This window comes from Xenopus laevis, chromosome 3L (genome assembly GCF_017654675.1).
Source record: "Xenopus laevis strain J_2021 chromosome 3L, Xenopus_laevis_v10.1, whole genome shotgun sequence".
NCBI classification, from domain to species: Eukaryota; Metazoa; Chordata; class Amphibia; order Anura; family Pipidae; genus Xenopus; species Xenopus laevis.
The window spans coordinates 25,606,642-25,629,307 of NC_054375.1; the positions used below are offsets into that span (position 1 = coordinate 25,606,642).

A 22,666-nucleotide genomic window follows, 5' to 3' on the forward strand; every position below is an offset into this window, starting at 1 on the left:
ATATCTATCATCTATTTATATATCAATTGTTATCTATCTATCTAGCTATCATCTATCTATCTGTCTACACTATCTATCAATCTATTTATCTATCTATCATCTATTCACTATATATATCATCATCATTATCTATCAATCATTATTTATCCATCTATCTATCTATTTATCCATCATATATCTATCATCTATTTATCTATCTATCGATTGTTATCTATCTATCATTTATATATCATCATCATCATCTTCTATCTATCTATCTATTATCTATCTCTCTATCAATCTATCATTATCATCTAGCTATCTATCCATCATATATCTATCATCTATTTAGCTATCAATTATTATCTACCTATCTATCATGTATTTATCATCTATCTATCTGTATATCATCTATTATCTATCTATCATTATCTTCTATCTATCATCTATCTATCTATCTATCTATCTATCTATCTATCTATCTATCTATCTATCTATCTATCTATCTTGCTATCTATCCATCATATATCTATCATCTATTTATCTATCTATCAATTGGTATCTATCTATCTATCTACCTATCATCTATCTATCAATCTATCTATCAATCTATCTGTCTATCTATCTGTCTATCTATCTATCTATCTATCATTTATCTATCATCAGCATCTATCTATCTATTATCTATCGATCTATCCATCTATCTATCATCTATCTATCTGTCTATCATCTATCTATCATTATCATCTATCTATCTAGCCATCTATTGATCATATATCTATCATCTATTTATCTATTTATCAATTGTTATCTATCTATCTATCCATCTATCTACCTATTATTATCTATCTATCTATCATTTATCTATCATCATCATCATCATCATCTATCGTCTATCTATCATCTATCATGTATTTATCATCTATCATCTATCTATCATCTATCTATCTATCTATCATCTATCATTATCGTCTATCATCTATCTAGCTATCTATCCATCATATATCTATCATCTATTTATCTATCTATCAATTGTTATCTATCTATCTACCTATCATCTATCTATCTACACTATCTATCTATCATCTATCTAACTATCCATCATATATCTATCATCTATTTAGCTAAATATCAATTATTATCTATCTATCTACCTATCATCAATCTATCTATCTATCATCTATCATGTATTTATCATCTATCTATCTGTCTATCATCTATCTATCATCTATCTATCTATCTATCTATCTATCTATCATTATTGTCTATCATCTATCTATCTAGCCATCTATCTATCATTTATTTATCTATCAATTGTTATCTATCTATATATCTATCTATCATCTATCTACACTATCTATCTATCTATCAATCTATCATCTATAATCTATCTACATAATATATCTATCTATCTATCTATCATTATTGTCTATCATCTATCTATCTATCCATCATATATCTATCATCTATCTATCTATCTATCTATCTATCTATCTATCTATCTATCTATCTATCTATCTATCTATCTATCTATCTATCTATCTATCATCTAGCATGTATTTATCATCTATCTATCTGTCTATCATCTATCTATCATTATTGTCTATCATCTATCTATCTATCTATCTATCGTTATCTATCTATATATCTATCTATCTATCATCTATCTACACTATCTATCTATCTATCTATCTATCTATCTATCTATCTATCTATCTATCTATCATCTAACATCTATCTACATTATATAGCTATCTATCATTATTGTCTATCATCTACCTATCTATCCATCATATATCTATCATCTATCTATCTATCTATCTATCTATCTATCTATCTATCTATCTATCTATCTATCTATCTATCTATCTATCTATCTATCTATCTATCTACACTATATATCTACCATCATCATTATCTATCTACCAATCATTATTTATCCATTTATTTATTTATCAATCATTATCTATCTATCTATCTATCTATCTATCTATCTATCTATCTATCTATCTATCTATCTATCAACATCTCAAAGAATTTCCTAAAAAACTATCCAGGAAGAAGGCTTGAACTGAAAAAGCTGCTAAAAAATGCAGACAGATAATATAGCTGCCAGATTAAAGGATGATTACAAAATGCAGTTCTCTTCACCTTGTCTGGGATGCAAGTAACACTTGTACAGCCACAGTCGTTGGTTGAGATTGATGAACTATATCCGGTTGGACAAAGGACCGTAGAGTTTATACAGCTGCAAACACATTCGTACTTGTCACAGCATTCGGTCTTCTGCAGCGAAAGCTTTTTGTGAGCTGGGCAGATCAGGTTCTTGTAGTTCGGACATTCTTCTATTCTGCAAGCTATTCGCACATAAATATGATAAAACATCTTCACTGTTTTGCTTTCTGACAGTTTGTCACAATTACTATATAAATGATACATCAATGTAATGGTCTAGTAATGGTCTACTCACAAATGAGTATGTGGTGCTGCTGTGTAATTACAAAATGGAGTAGGCTTTACTGCTTCCTGGTGCCTCCCACTATATACTGTTATGTTCTCTACATGTTCTGGTTTTTAACAGGGAACATATGATTACATTTATTGATATTACCCTGCAAGCCTCTAAAAAGTTGTTTCAGGCTCAGCTTGCAGATTCAGTCTTGCTTCATTATGCTGCTGGCAAAGCTGAGCTGCCATGAAACAATGTTTTTATTACTGTCCTTAACAAGAAGACAGAAGGGGCATTAGTCTGGTTGATAGGGTCCAAATTACCCTAGCAAGCATGCATTGATTTTAATAAAAGACTGTAATATGAATAGAAATGGCCTGCATAGAAATATAATTAAAAAAAAGCAGCAATAACAATATATTTGTAGCCATACAGAGCATTTGTTTTTAGATGGGGTCATTGACCCCCATTGGAAACCTGGAAAGAAGAAGAAGGCCAATAATTTAAAAACTATACAAAAAAAAATGAAAGCCAATTGAAAAGTTGCTTGGAATCGGCCATTCTGTAACATATTAAAAGTTAACTTCAAGGTGAACCACCCCTTTAAGCTAGCCAAAATACAGGTGAAATTGTAGCGTTTTCTTTGCACTGACCCAATGGAAAAGTCTATTGGTTTTTTACTTAGTGCCCTATGTGCATTTGCCAACTCATGAATACCCAAAAATATTTATTCAGTGTAATATGACATTACAGCCTATGAAACCACAGGCCACATTGTTAGGTATACGATGACCTACTTTGGGTAACAACAAGAGGCAGATTAATCGGTGATAGGGCCCCCAGTATTGCTCCATGGTCTCGCCTACCTGGCTCCATCCCATGGCTGTCAAGCCCCGCCCCATTTCACACAATATTGGACCCTATTGGCCCATAAATAGTTCAGGGAGTTTACCATTCATTTGGTCCTACACTACAGATGTGTTACAGACAAATATTTCATTATTCTAGTTAAAGCCTCAGCTGGCAGTTTTATTCTCCTCTGTGTTACCAATGCCTTAGGTTAACAAGGAACATCTTCTTGTGGGTTATACTCACCTATGAAGAAATTACTTTAACTGGGGTCTGAGCTAAGTTTACTACAGCAGGGATACCTCTCTGAGCCCATGCAGTAATTTTTAACTGCAATGTAAATTTATTTTAGCAGTGAAACAATTTTAAAAGTACTCAGCCTAGGATCTAATTTTTTGTTATGTATTCCCCTTGCTCAGCATAATTCAGAATTCTAACTAATTTTGTCTTGCAGTTGGTGTGCAGTAGATTCACTAGTGCGTTGCTTACTCTCCACCAGAGACAATTTAATTATTTGTGACAGGGAAAAATAACTGGAATGTTTGCTTTAGTCCCAAAGTTCCAAATGTTAAATAACTGTAAGTATATTTTTTAACTAGAAGCGGAGCAGCTGTAGGACAGGACAGGATAGTCTGGTGCACAGTCAGAAACATATGCTGAAGAAGTAGTGAAAAATAACTCTGTCTCTCTCACTTTTTTTCAAACATCTTTCCCGTGTGAAAAGCATTATTCTCTCCGTTATTGCCTCTCTGGAAGCTCACTGCATTGGAATGCGCATAGGAAATCCTTAGCCAAGCTGGTGGTATGGATTTGGAGTTTGGTTAATAATGCCGAGGGATAAAGGGAATGAATTTTTCTCTGGAGAATATAAAATGAATCAAATTCAAACCAAAGGTCATCTGCTGAAAGATGGAAAAGGAAGCCCTTCATAAATTAATGTGGCCACTGAGCCCCGTGACAAGCAGAAAAAAATATTCATTGCCTGTAGCTGAGGTTTAATAAAGCTTTCCTAAATCCATGTCAGTGTTTATAGTTTTTGAGATATAAATGGTTTATTAGAGACCTCCCTCAACTTGCTGCAACTAAATTTTATTTGGCAGGGTCAGACTGGCCCACAAGAAGATCTGGAAAACTATGGTGGGCTGTGCCCCCCACCCCAATTGTCCTGCAGCCAACCTGCTAAATGGCACGAATCCCATAGGTCTTGGCTAAAGTGTTTGTAGTATGGGCTGGTAGGGTGTGGAGAATATCTGCAGTGGTCAGTAGAGGGGCCCTAGAGGTTGGGTTATTCAGTATGACACTGTAGCTAGGAAACTTGGGCAATCCAAATTGCTGATCATTTTAGGGTGTGGAGAATATCTGCAGTGGTCAGTAGAGGGGCCCTAGAGGTTGGGTTATTCAGTATGACACTGTAGCTAGGAAACTTGGGCAATCCAAATTGCTGATCATTTTTGTTAACTAGTGAGACTTCATTCAATCATTCTGTGATTTGAATTATGAGCTCATTTTTGCAGACAGCAAAACCCTTAGAGGTTGATTCCCAATCCCAATCTTGAAAGGCATTGCACTTTGCACCTTGCCCAATTGAATTTGCCCTTGTGTTTAAGTGGTGTTGCCTGCTTTCTGCAGAACTGCTTCCCGGAAGGGCAAAAATTGGGAAAACCCTATTTTGTCAGAACAAGGAGAAGAGTGCAGTACAGGTACGGGACCTGTTATCCAGAATGCTTGGGATCTGGGGTTTTCCCATTAATGTATGTTTCCGTAATTTGGATCTTCATACTTTAAAGGAGAACTAACCCCCAATAAGAAAAGCCCCATCCACTAACCTAGGTAGTCCCACCCCACCTGCTTCCTCCCCGCACAACAAATTATTACAAAAGGTGTAATAATTTACATGCAGAGTAGCATAGTGGAGCTCATGGATGCCATCTTCTGCATTTTCAGTTTACATCTGTAAGGGACCTGCCAAAACTGAGCTATATGACGCATGCACAGTTGGAGCCACACTAAACTGCACATACAGGTTCTGGAAATTGCTGAAGGGAAAAAAGAGGATTCGAAGAAGACCGAAGATGCAAAAGATGTTGCCCATGAGCTCAGCTACACTACTCTGCATGGATTTGTGAGCATAATATTCAAGTAAACTTTTTGGAATAATGTGCTTTGCAGGGAGGAAGCAGGGAGGGGGACGGCGGGCGGATGACGTCATCCCAGTTTGATGCGAGATTCTAATATTTAAAGGCGCATGCGCCAATTGCAAGTTGCCCAATGTAAACGTCTATTCGCAGTTCCTGGTTGTGATTTCTGTCTGTTTATAAATTGTTTTGACTCTGCCTGATCCTGACCAAGTCCTGTCTTGCTGCCTGTCCTGACCTCTGCCTGTATTAGACTATTCTTCTGGATTATGTATTTACGCTGCTTACTGTTATTGACCCAGTCTGTTTTTCGACTACGCTCCTTGTTCTCCATTTCTGTATATCGTGCGGTTCCCTTGACTGCCCAGAACTCTCTCCCTGGCCTCTCATAATAAGACCTGGCAGCATCCCAGTAGTGGAGGGCTTCTCCCGAAGTGAAAGGTGGTTGTAAAAGGCAATGACCGGGACCTTGAGGTTTGTTCTGGGTTTGGGATACCCAAATATTCCAGTGTCTTATTTAAATCAATTCATGGTTGCTAGGGTAATTTGGACCTTTGGACCAGACTGCTGAAATTGCAGAGCTGCTGAATAAAAAGCTAAGTAACTCAAAAACCACAAATAATAAAAAATGAAAACCAATTGCAAATTGTCTCAGAATATCTTTCTCTACATCATACGGAGAGGCACATTTATCAAGGGTTGAATTTTGAATTCATGTGAGTTTTTTTTAACTCCCTCAAATTCGAATGAATTCAAAATTCGACCTGGCAAAATTTGTTAATAAAATCAAATTATTAAAACTTGGAAAAATTTAAACTGCCCAAAACTCAAATAGAATTTGATTTGAATTTGATCAAACTCGATTTGAGTTTTTACTCAGGATGTCAGGAACATCTCCAAACTGATCCCTGGACCTCTCCCATTAAATTAAACAGTAATTTGCAGGTTTCAGGTGGCGAATATTCAAAATCAAATTCTTAAAGGGCCATAGTATGATAAATCTCAAAAAAACGAATTCAATTTTTTTTAAAAAAACTCAAATTGAGTTTGGATAATTCCCTAGTCAAATTTGACAGTTTTGATCATAAACAAAATGAAAATGAAAATTCGACCCTTAATACATTTGCCCCTAAAAGTTAACTCAAACATTAACATCCCTTTTAAAAAGAATACCACAGGGTACCTTATATTAAAGTACAAGATGCAAAGACACATATTCTTCAGTATGTTCCAGTTTTCTAATAAATAAGGGATGCCCCATCTTTGCATATTACATATATAGGGCACAGTTTACTTTGTTTTGGTGGCTTGGTTGGTAGGCCCAAAACAGTAAATAATGAAACACTTTCACAGAGAGTGGCATTCAGAAGAATGAAATATCAATGCAATTGCAAACGAATGTGGTAGTTTAGTGCGGCCATTGACCTCTGGCGCAGGTTTAGTAGCAATATCCTATGCTCAGTCTGGATTGTAGGAATTGTCGGGCTGTGTGTATAGAAAACTTACCACACTCATACTTGGGTCTGCAGTTCCCTGGGTTTGTAAGGACAGGTAAAAGGCCGTTCTCGCAATGTGGCACAGGATTCACTTCACATGTTGTAAGATCACAAACTGGAAAATAAAAGGCATATTTTTATGTCAGGATTTCAATATGTTATTATCAACACACACAATTTTAAAGCAACACCTGCAGGGCTGGATAATAGAAGGGTTTATTCATCAAACAGTAAAGAGTGCTAGGGTGCCGGGGGAACATTGATAGCAATGTAAAAATGTTATAAATAACCATCCCTAATACAAAGTTACAGTTGATATCCATGCCTACTGTCAACCAGGTACCATCCATTTATCTATCTGTCCCTGCATCTGCCCATCCCACTTCATATCTCCTGGCATCAAGAGCGTCAATGCTTACCCCCTTTTTTCATGTACTTACCCTGTTCCAACACCAAAACCATTTAAAGGGATACTGTCATCAGAAAACATGTTTTTTTCAAAACGCATCAGTTAATGGTGCTACTCCAGCAGAATTCTGCACTGAAATCCATTTCTCAAAAGAGCAAACAGATTTTTTTTTATTCAATTTTGAAATCTGACATGGTGCTAGACATTTTGTCAATTTCCCAGCAGCCCCTGGTCATGTTTTTCCTTCTCAATGTAACTGAATGTGTCTCAGTGAGACATGGGTTTTTACTATTGACTATGTCTAGCCCCATGTCAGATTTCAAAATTGAATATAAAAAAAATCTGTTTGCTCTTTTGAGAAATGGATTTCAGTGCAGAATTCTGCTGGAGCAGCACTATTAACTGATTCATTTTGAAAAATGTTTTTTTTTCCCATGACAGTATCCCTTTAACAGAAGACATATCACACATGACAATGGATCATAAGAGGCAACGGTGTCAATTTGCACAGTATTAACTTTAACATGTACAAAATTTTAGATTTGCTAACAAAAGACTTCTATCTAACACTAAGTCCTTATCCCTCACTTGGCGGATGGCCCATGTAAAGCAACACAAGTTCTTGTCTGTTTTCAGTCTCTGCCTTTTAACACCACTATTCCAGAGGCCACACGCCAGCCATCTCAACATCGGATCAGCAAGCACCACCACAAATCTCTCTCGTCACATCCCACCAAAGACTACTGCCCGGGAAGGACACCCCAATACAAAACAGAGTTCCCAGGCTTTGCGAACTCCCCATTTTCCTAGCTTTTACTGATGGCCATCACCACTTGAGCCTGCAGTGACTCCAGTCCTCCACCACCACCCCTCCACCCACTTTCCTTGACCCCATCCCTGCAACTCATAATAGGGAGGAAGGGAGATATTCTGATACCAAGTCTAACTAAAATGGCTGCTGATCACCAGGCTGCTCACTTTTTTTGGTTCTTACCTCCACCTTCTCTGTAATCACTACCAAATCCTGCCCCTTTGATCTACCAGTGGGCCCTTCCAAGAATTCCTCCCTCCTGAACTAGGATTAAATATCTTTTTTATTGTCCTGCCTTCTTGCTTTAACATTTTTAATTGTCAAATTTTACATTAACTGCTTCTTCCTATCTATAAATGATCAATAGCAGTGATCCCCAACCAGTAGCTTGTGAGCAACATGTTGCTCTCAACCCCTTGGATGTTGCTCTTAGTGTCCTCAAAGCAGGTGCTTATTTTTAAATTCCAGGCTTGGAATCAAGTTTAATTGCATAAAAGTACTAAGTGTACTAAGTGTACTAAGTATAGTGCCAAGTAGAGCCTCCTGTAGGCTGCCAGTCCACATACGACTACCAAATAGCCAATCACAGCCCTTATTTGGCACCCCAAGGGACTTTTTTATGCTTGTGTTGCTCCCCAGCTCTTTTTACATTTGAATGTGGCTCACGGGTAAAAAAAAGGTTGGGGACCCCTGATCTATTGTTTGTTTCTCACTAACACAGGCAACCCAAAGAAAAGATTAAAACCAGTTAACAGAGAGCTCAGCAATATGACAGCAAGTAAGAATTACAAGGGCTTAGGTATATACATGTCGGGTCTTTGCACCTGGAATGTGTCAGGAATTGTGGCTGGAATGGGCAGAGTTTGGGCAGGCAGTGGGCATGTTTGGGTGAAATAAATTATAAAAAGTCTAAAGCTTGTGTGTTATAGTAAATTATGTTTCAGCAGTGAAATCTCTCATGCCCATGTGTAACATATATTATAAATAGTGATAGGTGAATAAGTTCGCCAGGCATTGATTCGCGTGAATTTCCACATTTCGCCGCCTGCAAATAAATTCCCAAAAATGTGGAAAAAATCTGGAGCGACAAAAAAAATTGGTGCATCAAAATTATTCGGATGCCCATTGACATTAATGCATTTTTCACGCGTATGAAAATTGTCGCTCTCATCAAAATTATTTTGACGCCTATTGACTTCCATGCATTTCGCTAATTTTCGAGAATATATCTGTAAATTCGAAAATTTTCCATGAAAAGCCACAGATTAGTCCATCACTAATTATAAATGTTAACAGAAGAATAGATGAATGGCATATGTTAAAAAATACTTTATATTGAGAAAGTTGGACACAAAAGAACCTAAACCATTACTTCCAATATTCCATTTTCTCAGTTACCCTGGTCAAATGTCTGTCAAATGTACCGGTCTGGTATCAGAAGTCCTACAGAGGCTGATGACACTCAGATGAATAACTTGCAATTTTCAGCTTTTTTTTTTCAATATAAAACATTAGTCTTGGTTACGCACATTTAATAAGATTGCACATAGGGGAGAGATTTGAGTCTGGCAGGTTTGATGTATCTTTCATACACATGATTCATTTCAAAGCCACAAACCATGAGCACAAGATACTGAAGGAATTAATGCCCATTCATATATAGTTCCACTATTTGTCTGCAAAGTCAAATCATTCTTGTTTATTACATGCACCGCAATGTTAATAGACTGTATACTCTTGGCAATGGCAATAACAGAAGGCTAAAAGCATTAGCTGGAACCACAACAAAGCTACTCATTCGATGTGTAAGTTAGAGGAGAAGTTAAGTGTTTGGAAACATATATTTCAAATATTTTCTGGTCATATGTTATGTCTAGCTGTTATGAATACACCTGCATCTGTCTTCAATATTCTTCTTGGTTGCTTCTTGGTTAAAGGTTTAAATGGCTCCCTGCTGCACTTAACTTTGCTAACAAGGCAACATCAATGTGGATTTACCTATGGTCAAGCCCTTTGGTTGATATTTGCATTAATGCTTGACCATCAATGGTATTTTGGCAGGATTGCCAGAGCCTCTTGTGAATCCCCTGAATCCCAAACAGTTGATCTGCTGTTGTGATGCCTGCTCTTTGTATGTATATGTTGTTAATCACATACTGAATATGGATGGCACCTTACAGAGCAACCTGAACCTTTATTTCTGCTTTTAAGCAGAACTGACAAATACCAACGTCAACTGGTCAACTTTTTTTTTTCACTTTATCAGCAAAGCAAACAATTACTCACACTTGAGGCACAGGTAATCAAAAAAAAAAAAGCAACTTTATCAAAAATAAAGTAGACTGATGATGACCAACGATAAATTAAGTAAGATTTATGACACCCAAACACTCTCTTTGAGGGGGTCAGCATTGGGGCTCACTTGATCAGCAGCAGCCCCAGAAATGCCCTTGGCTATTTTTATGATCCTCACAACTTAACTATGGGGTCATCATGTCCCAGTTACAACTCCCTCAAATACCTAACCTTTTAGACAGTGGCTTAACTAAAATGCACCACAGCCGCCTGCTCCCCAGCCACTTGCACATCGGTAAGTGGGATCATCATACCATAAGTCTACTAGAATATAATGTAAACATTAAATAAACCCAATGGGCTGGTTTTGCTTCCAATAATTATATCTTAGTTTGGATCAAGTACAAGGTACTGTTTTATTATTACAGAAAAAAAGGATTTCGGATAATTTAGATAAAATGGCGTCTATGGGAGATGGCCCCTCCGTAATTTGGAGCTTTCTGGATAATGGGTTTCCGGATAACGGATGCCATGCCTATATTATCCTGCTTGTGGTCTTAGGGTTAAATGCCAGATAAATGATACCAAATGAGTAAACACAGTAAACATCTCAAAGCAGAAACTCACCAAATGATAAAGGTGGTCCATGCACAGCAAGACCCTCAGCCAGGGTAGTGGAAATGCATATAGCAACAAATAGTTGATGAGCACTCTACATTTTTACTAGCGTTTGTGGATTCCTAAAGTTCCCATCACCTTTATGTATTAAGTCAGGTACGTGCTAATGACTGGTTGCTTGTAACTGAGTTTGCAGCAACACAATTATACAAAAAGATGTCAGTCAAAAAAAACTACTATTTTCTAACTTTCTAATTTATTGGTACAGGTATAGGACCTACTATCCAGAATGCTCAGGACTTGGGGTTTCCAGATAAGGGGTATTTCCATAATTTGGATCTCCTTACTGTAAGTCTACTAAAAAAAAAAATGTGAATTAAAAAAACTCAATAGGGTCATTTTGCCTCTAATAAAGCTAAATTATAGTTTCGTTGGGATTAAATACATTTTTAACATTTTGAATTATTTTATTAATATGGAGTCCATGGGGAGATGGCCTTCCCTTAATTCAGACCATTCTGGATAACAGGTTTTCAGTTAACAGATCCCATACCGGTCTATTGTCAATTTGAAATAATGGTTATTGACTTGGGCTCACTAAACAAACTGACCACGTGGAACAATGTCAGCAGTCTCCATCATCATCAGTAAATTCCCAAACTGGATCTTAATGATGTTGTAATTAATTACACCTTGGAGGAAAGCCTCTGAGTTAAACATTCAATCAAACTGCTTTTTTAAGAGGCAAATAAAATGAAATCATCTAGTTGGTACTTACCACACTCATAATCAGGACAGCATTGGTCAGAAGTCTTTTTCAGTCTCGGAATTTCACAGGGGCCGCAAGTGAGAGCTGAGTGAAGCAAAAATCAGGCAGTGAGTACAGACAGAGCAAAGGGAAATGAGCAGATATATATTAAATTAATTAGTGCGGTTACGTTTGACTGTTGGGCATGGCATTGCTTTGCAATTAATCATCCGGTCTTCAAGACACATACAAATGGAGCAGGGATCATTTGTAGGGACCCAGGTCTCTAAAAGCTTTGAAAAAAGAAAAAAGCACATGACAATCAGATTCAGAAAATTCATTGAAATTGGAGCCTCTTCCATTGATTTATACAGGCCTTCGACAGGTCTGAGATGGCGGATTTTCAGATTCAGGCTTTTTGAAGTTTTGAGTTTTTGCCTGCTACATTTCTTTCAACCTTTTAACTAATTTGAGCACTTTCCCCAACCCCTGTTTCCTGGATTGATATGTGTTACCTACCTGGTGTTCCTCTCCATAACTGTCTGTGCACTGGGAGCAGACTTTTTTATTGACACATTTCCCATTAAACATTACATCTCCCTCAGGGCAAAAACAGCCTTCTGATTGGGAATCCGAGCAGAGCGTTCCATTGGGTGTTTTTCCACATTCCTTATTGCACCCCACGTGGCAGTGATGATATACCATAGATCTTGGGCATTCCATCGCTGTTGTGTTAAAACAACAATATTATTCTTTAAGGAATATATGTGTAATATTCTAAGGGCACCACAAACAGCAACATGCTCAATTGCAAAGGACTCAAACTATAAACTATAGGTGAGAATTTCGTCTTTTTATACTTAAAGGGGACCTGTCATCCAGACATAATAAGCTGTCATCCAGACATAATAAGCTGTATAGTAAAAGTCCTTTTCAAATTAAACATGAAATCCTAATTATTTTATTAACGCATTCATAGTTGTTGTAAACTCCTTAAAAAAAATCTCAGCTGTCAATCAAATATTGCCTGCCCCGCCTAAGACATAGAGGCGGGGCAGGCAATTACTTTCACTTTCCATTCAGCACTTACTAGATGTCATTGCTCTTCCCACATTCCCCCTCTTTTTATTCATTCAATTGTGTAACCAGTGTATGGGGTCCCCATTCTGGTGCACATATAATTAAGAGTTCCCAGACCGAAGGAAACAAGATACAAATAATTTATATAGTTTAAATAAAGTTAATTTTGCTTGACTAACGAGATAAAATAGGATTTGGAATCATTTTTTCGGGTGAGAAGTCTCGTTTAAATGTATAATATTATTTGACCTTGATGCTCAAGTGACTCCTTTAACCAGCTATGAGATATACGGATCAATAGTTTTTGCTGCTGTGGTCAGTGACCCCATATATACAGTATATTTTGCTAAATCATCAGTCTGCATTATTAAATTTGTGTGAGCACATAATTTGTTGAACAACTCATTTTTGTTAAGGATGAAATGTATTTAGGTGGAAAATCATGAAATTTGTTGGATGAATACAATTAGGAGGTGGGCAAATTTGCTCCTGATTTGTAACCCATGGCAAAGAATCAGATGATTGCTTCAGTGCTCAACATGCAACTGGCTGATATCTAATATCTGATTGGTTGCTATGGGTTACTGCCCATGTGAAAATTCCAGTTATACATTTTGAATCTGGGAAATTAAAGCAAAACTAAAGCATTTTCCCTTGGGCACTACGCTATATTATAGAAAATGAGTTAATTAACTCATGGAATTTTCAGACATATTATACAATTTTTTTTTGTTTTCTTTCAACCAACAATTAAACAAGCTTCTTATTTACCTTTTCATTTTGAAATGTTGCCTTTTAGTAAAAACAAATATTACATTTCATTTCACTAGATAACCAAAAATTATATTAAAGGGATATGTTAAGGGTCATTTACTTCACCTGGGGCTGTTGCTCTCTGCATGCAGCGCACTTCACATATGAGCAGAATGTAAATGTACAGTAATAACTTATATTTAAGAAAAACTTTTTAGACTTTTCTTTTTTATTTCATGATAATTGCCCTTTAAGGATTTCATCCAAAATCTTAATGTGAGGACATGCACTGCTAATTGAAATCCTGTTATAGATTATACAAAGGATATCTGTTTTTGATAGGATATGTTGAACCTCTAACTATATTTGTTATATTGATTTGTTGAAAGATAATTTAGGAACTCACAAGTTTAAATTCAACTACTGGCTCAGGAAGCCCCAAGTACCGCCACCTTTCCCTCAGGGTGGGAGTCTTCTGTTCTTCTATTAGCCCAGGAATATGGTGAACTTATCATTCGGTTAGTTGATATAAGCAGAAGGAGCACACAACCATTTTTCTCTTCTTGGACACCATTCTAGCAGAAGGTGAATATGCCAGACAGTCTAAGGTGGATGAAGGCCTCAGTAAAGGAGCTCAGTTGAGCATAAATTAACCCAAGCCTTGGATACGTTGGCTTGGGTTATTTTAGCTTCATGGACGCCATGAATGAGCCATAGAATGTGGACCATAGAATTTTGTTTAGCATACTCTGTTGGTTGTGAGCTACAATTAGCAAGATAGACTAGAAGTAACTGTTACAGGCCATACTCTCCAGAAGTGAAGGGATGCTGGAAAGGGACTCAGTCTAGTATCTATTCCCTAAGGCTTCCACTGGTGGGGATCCAGACCTCTAAATGGTATACTCTCTCCCTATGTAATAACTGAGGACTTGAACAGGTTAGTTAGTGGACCACTGACCTTCTTTCCTGATATGCCAAGCATAAAACTGACTGATATTTTGTTACAAAAGCTGTTTATGTAGAATGAATGCTGTTTGAAACATGTCAATTTGCTAGACTTGGAACAACTTCAAAAGAATAGTATCATGTCATGATTACATTTTGGAAATTGTTATACCTTTAAATGCTTCCCACTTCCAAACCTAACCTGCTGGTACTAATTATATTTAATTGTACCCCCCTAGCACTAGTCAAATGCACAATACACAGTTCTATTCCCTTTTTTCTTTCTGAAATTCTACTGAATAAATTTTAGCCAAGAGCTAGAGTTGCCATCTTGCAGAAATGCCGCCTTCCTCTTCCTGAATGTGTCCTCTTATGTAATTAAATGCAATTAAGCTTAATCAAAGAAGGTAATACACATCAGCCAAATGACACTTGTCTGTACTCAAAGAGGTCCTGCGTGCACATACACTCTTCTTAATTATTGGATCATACCTCCATTTTCTAATTCTAGTAATCAGGTTTCTAACTATGACTCAAATGGTTTAAAATAAACCTTTCAAGTTGGTCATTCTAAACCCATGGTGGGTCTGCATTCAACTAGTACAAATAATGATATGTTTGAATTAAATATAAGGGAAGCATTAATAACAAACCATAAATACAATCCCTCCATATTTTTAAATATTTAAATATGTTTGATATGTTATACTGTGATGCTCATTTATCCACATTCTCATTTCAGTGGTTTTTGAAATCATGAAAAAATAAATTTACTCTAAAAACATGAATGCGATCTAAAAGATGTGAATATAAAAAGTATAAACAAAAAAAATACTTATGCCAATAAAAATAAAAAAACCTTGAAAGCCTCTAATTATTCAAGCTTTCCTGGCAATTACTAGCAAAAAAATCTAAAAAAATTCTAAAAGTATGCTTTCCTACCAATCCCTTCCACCAATCATTTCTGTTTTATGTGCAGGTTAAAGGTGGACATATACAGGGATATTAAAGCTGCCAATATTGGTTCTTTAGACCGATTCAGCAGCTTATCTGCCCATGTGTGGGGGCTTCCTACAGATCCCCCCGCTTGACATCAGACCAAAAATCGGCCTATCGATCAGGTTTGATTTTTCCTGCGATCGAGGACAGCATCGGCTAGTTGATGCGGTCCTATGACCCATCTGCGCCCATCCTCTTTGATGTAATCTGATCGTTCCACACTAGGGCCTAATGTTCAGATTAACCTGATATCACCGTGCCATTAATGGGCATATCGGGTGAAGGTCGCCAAACGAACGGATCTTATTGTGTATGGCCACTTTAAGACAGGAACAGGTTTGGTATCTCACCACCTATAAAAATGAGCTTAATGGAAGAATAACAGACAAAGTAGCATTTTATACGTACGGCAGAAATCTGGGGTCCTCCAGTTGATGCAGACTCCATTAATTCTACACACGTGCGTATATGCAGCAATGACCTCACAGATATCTTGAGCATGACAGCTCGCTTCTTCACATACTGTAAAGTACGGTTTGGGTGGAAATACTGCATGGCATTCCTCAAATGTTTTGGAAAACATAATTTTACATTTGGAACTGATGGGTTGTGTACACGCTTCGTCCAGTTTGGTTTCGCATGTTCTGCCCAGACTGTCGACAACGGTCCAGTCCTTTATGAATTTACTGCTTTCTGTAGTCACTGACCCATCAGTCAAAGTGAAGTCGTTCACTGTATTCTGGTCACAGATGCCTGCATAAAGGAAAACAAAATCAAACGTTCATCAAGGGCCTACTGTTTACTGTTAAAGTAACAACAGGAAGAAAACAATTTGCTTATCAGGTGGTAGATGGAGGCTACCCTATTTATTGTGATAGGAGTGCCACCAAAAAGGCCATATTTGTACAGTCGCAGCTTTAGCTTGAGTTAAATCAAAAGTATCTGTACAGTATGTTGTTATAGATAGATCTTAAAGGGATTCTATCATGGGATTTTTTATATTAAATTATAAAATCTGACATGGGGCTAGAAATGCTGTCAGTTTCCCAGGTGCCCTCAGTCATGTGACTTGTGTTCTGATAACTTCATGAATCTTTAATGCTGTACTGCAAGTTACAGGTGTCACCCCCCTACCTCCCCCCCCCCAGCAGCCAATCAACAGAACAGTGGGAATGTAACAGCATAACAGCTCCCCGATACCTTCATTGCAAAAATGATACCAGTTCCATTGTGAAGTGCTGGCTCTTTCTGAAAGCACATGACCAAGCAAAATGACCAGAGATGGCTACCTAGACACTAATATTACAACTAAAGAAAAAACCATTTATCGGTTCAAGAATAACATTTTAAGTACGCAGTGTAATTTAGTAATAAAAACAACACCATAATAATCATGACAGAATCCTTTAAACCTTCAACACCTTCAGTTTTCTTTTGAGTCATTTATACCAAAACACATTATCTTTTCTGCTACCTAGATTTACTATTGAGAAAGGCCTCAATCCATCTCTTGTTTTACTACCAAAATTTAAATTTTTACTCCTTCAGAATGAAGTTCTATACAGTATATTCCCCATTTATAAATGAATTACTCACCACAAAGGCCGGAGGTTTTTAAAGAGAATGCAGTTGGGTTGAGCTGAAGCATAAACTCATTGTTTGCTGGTGTAAATGTAAATACAAATCCTAATTGAGGAATTGTTATCTCATGCACAATTTCTCCATACAGTGTGACTTTGAAGTTATCATTTGCATAAGGAAGTTGAACATATTCTCCATTGACAGAAACCTATGAAAGTGTAAAGATCTTTTATTCTACAGTGCAGTTATTTGTAAGTTACATTTCTTACTATGGTGAATAAAGAGGTTAAATCTTTTTACAGTAATTTCAAATCATGGTACTGGGTTACATGGTTACATAGTTAAATACAAGTCCAACTCCTCCAAATGCCCCTATCACATACACACATGCATATACAGACCTATCAAAACATAGTATACACATACAGTACTTATTTTATTAAACTAACTGTAGCACTTGAGATCACCAAAGCCTTGAATATTATTCTTGCCCAAAAAGGCAGCTAAGAAGTCATTTTAGAGGCAGTAATAGGCTCTTCCATCACAACTGGCAGGGTATTCCAGATCTCGCTGCCCTCACCATGAACTATTTCCACCCAAGTAAAAGTTCAGTTTGTCTATAATGTCTAATGTACATGGAAAGAGCAATCATGACCCCTCGCAAGCACGTTTTTTTTTTTGCAGCGAACGCAACCCCAACCTTTGACAGTCTTTCATAGTTATCTCATAGTAAAACTCATAGTTTAGTTGTTCATGTTCATATCTATTACAGTGTAGTTGGTAGGACCAAAAACTGCAATATGATGGATCTATAAAGAGTTAACAAAAACATTTTTATATTATTATGATTGGTAGGCCAGGTTCTCTCACCGGTTGTTTAATAACTTTCCATTAGGGGCTTAAATCTTAGGAAAGCAACGCACAAAGTAGTCCCATAGAAAAAATGTAAAATTGTATATTTGCGTGTAAAATTTGGCCATAATCCATTAAATCTATGTAACCACTGTACAGTGATTTTTTAGCACTTAAATAGGCGTTATTTTCTGGCTGTGTGAGATATTTTCAGCAGTGCATCATCATTCATCGAATATTACACACAGATTGTAGGAAGCAAGCCAAGGGTCGTTTAGAAGTCAACAAGCATTACATTTTAGTAGGTATCATCAAAATTCCAGTCTGCCACTTAATGTTAAACATTACATATCTATGTGACCCTGCTCTTTTCCAAATTTTCCACTGCTCTTCTTCTTGAAGGTTCTACATTTTACTAGTTCTGTATACATATACTCCCACCTTTCACTACAATCCTGCTTGGCTTCTATTTCAACCCCGTGGATGTCTTATTGCACTCACAGTTCATTTATCTATCTTCTTCCAAAGTTAAAAGCTCTTGTAAAAAAAATCTCTTTGAAAACAGGTCCATGAGATTTTATGTTGAGAAATGTAGTGCATATTACAGAACGTACATGTGTGAGTAAATAATGCATAAAAATAATAATAAATAATGCACGCAAGAAATCTGGTCTTTTCTACAACAAAAATATATTTCTTTATGAATTCAAGTAATAGACACCAAATCGACAACCTGTTCATTAGTAATATTGGCCCTATTTAGGAAGGCAACAAAATCTCTGCACTGTTGTTGGTTTGACCCAAGTGGGGAAACACGTTTCTGGACAGCCATTACTTACCTGCATGTTAGATGAAAGTAGTATAGAATATTTATTGTGTTTCACTTCAACTGACTTCATGCATGTTTGATGATTTGTTGAGTTGCATTCCCCATTGTGAAGGATAACTTTTACATCATGTACATTATCATGGAAGAGCACGTATGAACAGGCACCCATGAGTTTAAAATCCAAGCCATCAAACGTCACAATATGTCTAGTGGAACTTCCCATACACATGCCTGTTAAGGAAAGAAAATATTAACTAAATATACAAAAACTGTAATTAAATATTCTTTTCAATCATGCATTAATTACTCATATAGCATTTATCAGTTGTTTGACTACATGGCATGTGTCTCTTTCTACCCATCCAATTAATACATTTTTACTATTTTGCAGTCAATCAGTGACAGGGTTTAGCAACATCTTTTACTGCTGTGCACCCATGATACTTAGCTGTTTCTTGACAATCAGTGTTGGCACAAGATCCCTGAGTTAGGGTGCAGGAGGGAGGATATATAGATGCCTCCCCTGCTCGCCCCTCATGAAAATAGAACTGCCAAACATAGGCTGTGATTTATTCACTGAGGGTACGTAGGCCTCCGCTTGGAGTGCAGAGGCCTGCAGCTATTCATCTATGTTCAATGTTGTGCCATTTTTTGCACAATGGACCCTGCCCTGCATAAAGTAATTTACTCTTTTAATTTAACAGTGTTCATATTTCTTACAACTGAAAAGAAGTACCTGTACCATCAAAATAGTGTTAGCAGACTCTGCACTTGCAGGGGTGAAAAGTACACAGAAAATAAGTCATCTTCCCAAAGTTTTGGGGGGGGGGGCTTAAGGAGATTTAAGACAGTTATAACCATGTAAAAGTAACTTTAAGAACATCTTTAAACCCTATTTGAGGTCCATTAACATCTGATTGCTACCACTATATTGATGAATAAACCCCATTGTTTGCTGTATATACAATGCACGGTGCATGGCCTGCATTAATAAAGAGTGGATTTAACTGGAATCTATGCGGACTTGCTGACATAACTCAGTGTGTTGTGATTATGGCTAAGAAAAACCAGTAGAACATATCTCAGAATGGGTGATTCGTTGACATCACTGATAGAAAGTATGAAGCGATGCATCAAGTGCAGCATTGTGGATGATGCCAAAAATCCTGAATAACTCTTTGTCTAAACAAAGCTTGGAATATTTGAGAGCACTGGAAGCTTCGGATTCCCTCATAAGAATGATTTATTTAAGGAGGCTATGAGAGTTTTAAATACCTAACAGGAGTTGAAATGTAGTGTATGCATTGTGCTGTGAATTCATCACCATCATTTACAGTGCACTTGATAGCCAAATTGTCATCTGTATTCATTTTAAGAGCAAAAATATATTTGGCTGAATGCTGTAATGTGTCAGATATAAGAACAGAATAGAATTGTTATCTCCACTGAACAAGAGCTATTACAGCTTTATTAAAGAGTCCTTCTTCCATCTCATTATCAGAGGTAAAGCATGCTGGGAGCTATAGTCCAGGAATAAATGTTAATGAAATATTTTTCTCCATCAGCCATTAGGTCTTCAGTGAGACCCAATCTCTCCTTGTTTTCATACGTTCATGATGTCCTGGGGAAAAGGCTTTTAACATACAGTATCTTCTAGCATGAAACACCCACAGAGCACTATACCCAACCTTCTGATGTTTAATTGCACAGTTATATCAGCAAGCCAGAATTGCTCAGGAATCACCCTATGTTGTATAACAATAAGATGACCCGATGTAGTGCTATTAGGAATGATGATCCATTTGTGGTGCCTGCTTTGGCAGAAGTAAGGGGCACAAATGGGACAGTTTAAGAGATACTTTATGTTGTCATCTTTAAGAGTAAATCACTCTTTTTGAATAAAATAGAAGAACAGGCCACATTAATAAGTAGCAATAAAACAAAGCAACATTACTAATATTAAAAGTGAATGTTAAAAAGCAAATAGGGTAAAACAGATGTCTTCTATGGGACCTAAAACATCTTATATAACACATCCATAAGGCAACTATCACTGGTGCTCTAATATTGTGGGATGGGAACACAGGCAGTTGAGGGTGACAAAAAGTTTCCATTGGAAATACAATCAGGTTCTCTAGTTTGAGATTTATATATAGATGTCAATCTAGTGTATTGTAAACAAGTGGATATACATCATTTGGATGATCAGGTTCCTTGGTCAGAAAACTGTAGTTCTGGTTTCACATGTAGAGCATGGCTTCTAAGGGTAAGACTTGAAATGCATCCAAAGAGAAAAACCTAAAAGTAGTAGAAGCCATGGTCCAATATTTTGCACTGAAGAGATTGAAAATTTAAACAGGCTTTCTGCAAGTGTAGATTTATGGCCGTAGATCTGGATGAATTGTGACATAAAGAAGCAATATGAATATCTCCACCAATAATTCCTAGAGTGAGGCTTAAAGATGCTCTGCATGTATCAAGTAAATATCTTCTGAAGGCTTCATCTCACCTTAACCTCTTTAGTCATTCTGTTCATGTTAGTGGTGATACTACCATATTGTATTAAGAGCATGTCTGCATTGGGAGCAGCACTAGATACTAACAATCGAATTTAGTTTTTTCCACAAATCTCAAAAAATTTGTGGTTTTCCTATTTTTTAAAAGCTCTAAAAATTTGAGAACCACAAAAACCACTAATACAAAACTTTGCCAGGTAGAAATATGGTTGAGGTCCTGTAGAAGTCAATGGGAGCTGCACTGATCCCATTGGTCTGTTTAAAATCAATTCAGACTTTTAAAGGATTTTGATTTTTTTTTCTCTAGGAATTGTCCAAAAAGCTAAAATTGTAAAAGTTCAAGAGGCATTCGTATTTTGTAGTGTGTCGTTCAGTGTTATTTTCCATTCGTACTTTTTTTATTTGGATCTTTTAATAAATGTCATAACATTTGTGGTTTTTAGAGAAAGTGAGTTCAGTCGTGGTTGCAAAAACCTCTAAAACCACTAAAATCCGACCTTTGATAAACAGGCCTCCACGTATACTCTTGGTACCGCTATGTGTATACAACTGGAGCTCGGAGTAATTTGTACTGTGTTCGTTCTTTTATTTTGTAGGATATTGTTTTATGCAAACCCAGCTGTTAGAAATATATTCTTAGAATATTAGAGTCCTAAAAATGTATACGAAATGCCTCTTTAAGGTCAAGACTTACATGGGCAAGTCCACCGGCATCCGCATGTCTCCTCTATTTTCATTGCTGGCAGGTTGTTATGGCACATAGGTTTGGGTATCTTCTCACAATTAACCTTGTGGCTCTCCAGAAGGGTTTTACCATCTGGCAGGCAAGTCACACTGTGGCATTTATCAGTCAACATCCACTTGTCTCCAGGCTATAGAGAGAATAGGTAGTATATGAGATATACAATGCACATTGATTATTAATAGTGATAAGTTGTGACTTTGCAGTGAAAATGACGCCCAAAAAATGTTACGTGTCAAAAAAAATTGTCGCCCATACACTTCAATGCATTTCGGTGAATTTCCACTGTTTTACAGATCTTCGGCAAATCGAAATGGGTCCAATTTTCCCATCATTAATAATTAAAGATGTTGATTAGACCTAATGATTCATGCGGTGTTGGTGACACAAGACCATACCTTAGGAAGTATGCAGTATCTATTAAATAGAGTATCATACCTTTCTTTGAGTGCCCTCTTCATCAATGCAAACTGTGACAAACTCTGAAAAGCAAACATTTTAAAAGAAAACATATATCAAATTAGGGGTTCAATTTAACTTTGTTAGTGCATACATATCATATATATATATATATATTCAT

The 22,666-nt window shown here is 36.7% G+C and overlaps 1 protein-coding gene across 1 annotated transcript in view; it reads right to left on the minus strand.

Annotated features, from left to right (window-relative positions):
* vwf.L (von Willebrand factor L homeolog) overlaps positions 1-22,666 on the minus strand; it is a 106,106-nt gene that overhangs the window by 27,662 nt on the left and 55,778 nt on the right. The window contains exons 33-42 of the mRNA XM_018251980.2: positions 22,525-22,568; positions 22,039-22,216; positions 18,839-19,059; positions 17,163-17,355; positions 15,975-16,319; positions 12,309-12,514; positions 11,980-12,082; positions 11,820-11,894; positions 6,919-7,023; positions 2,131-2,336 (exon numbers count right to left, since the gene is read on the minus strand). Coding sequence (XP_018107469.1) covers positions 2,131-2,336; positions 6,919-7,023; positions 11,820-11,894; positions 11,980-12,082; positions 12,309-12,514; positions 15,975-16,319; positions 17,163-17,355; positions 18,839-19,059; positions 22,039-22,216; positions 22,525-22,568 — 1,676 coding nt within the window. The remainder of the gene's footprint in view (positions 1-2,130; positions 2,337-6,918; positions 7,024-11,819; positions 11,895-11,979; positions 12,083-12,308; positions 12,515-15,974; positions 16,320-17,162; positions 17,356-18,838; positions 19,060-22,038; positions 22,217-22,524; positions 22,569-22,666) is intronic.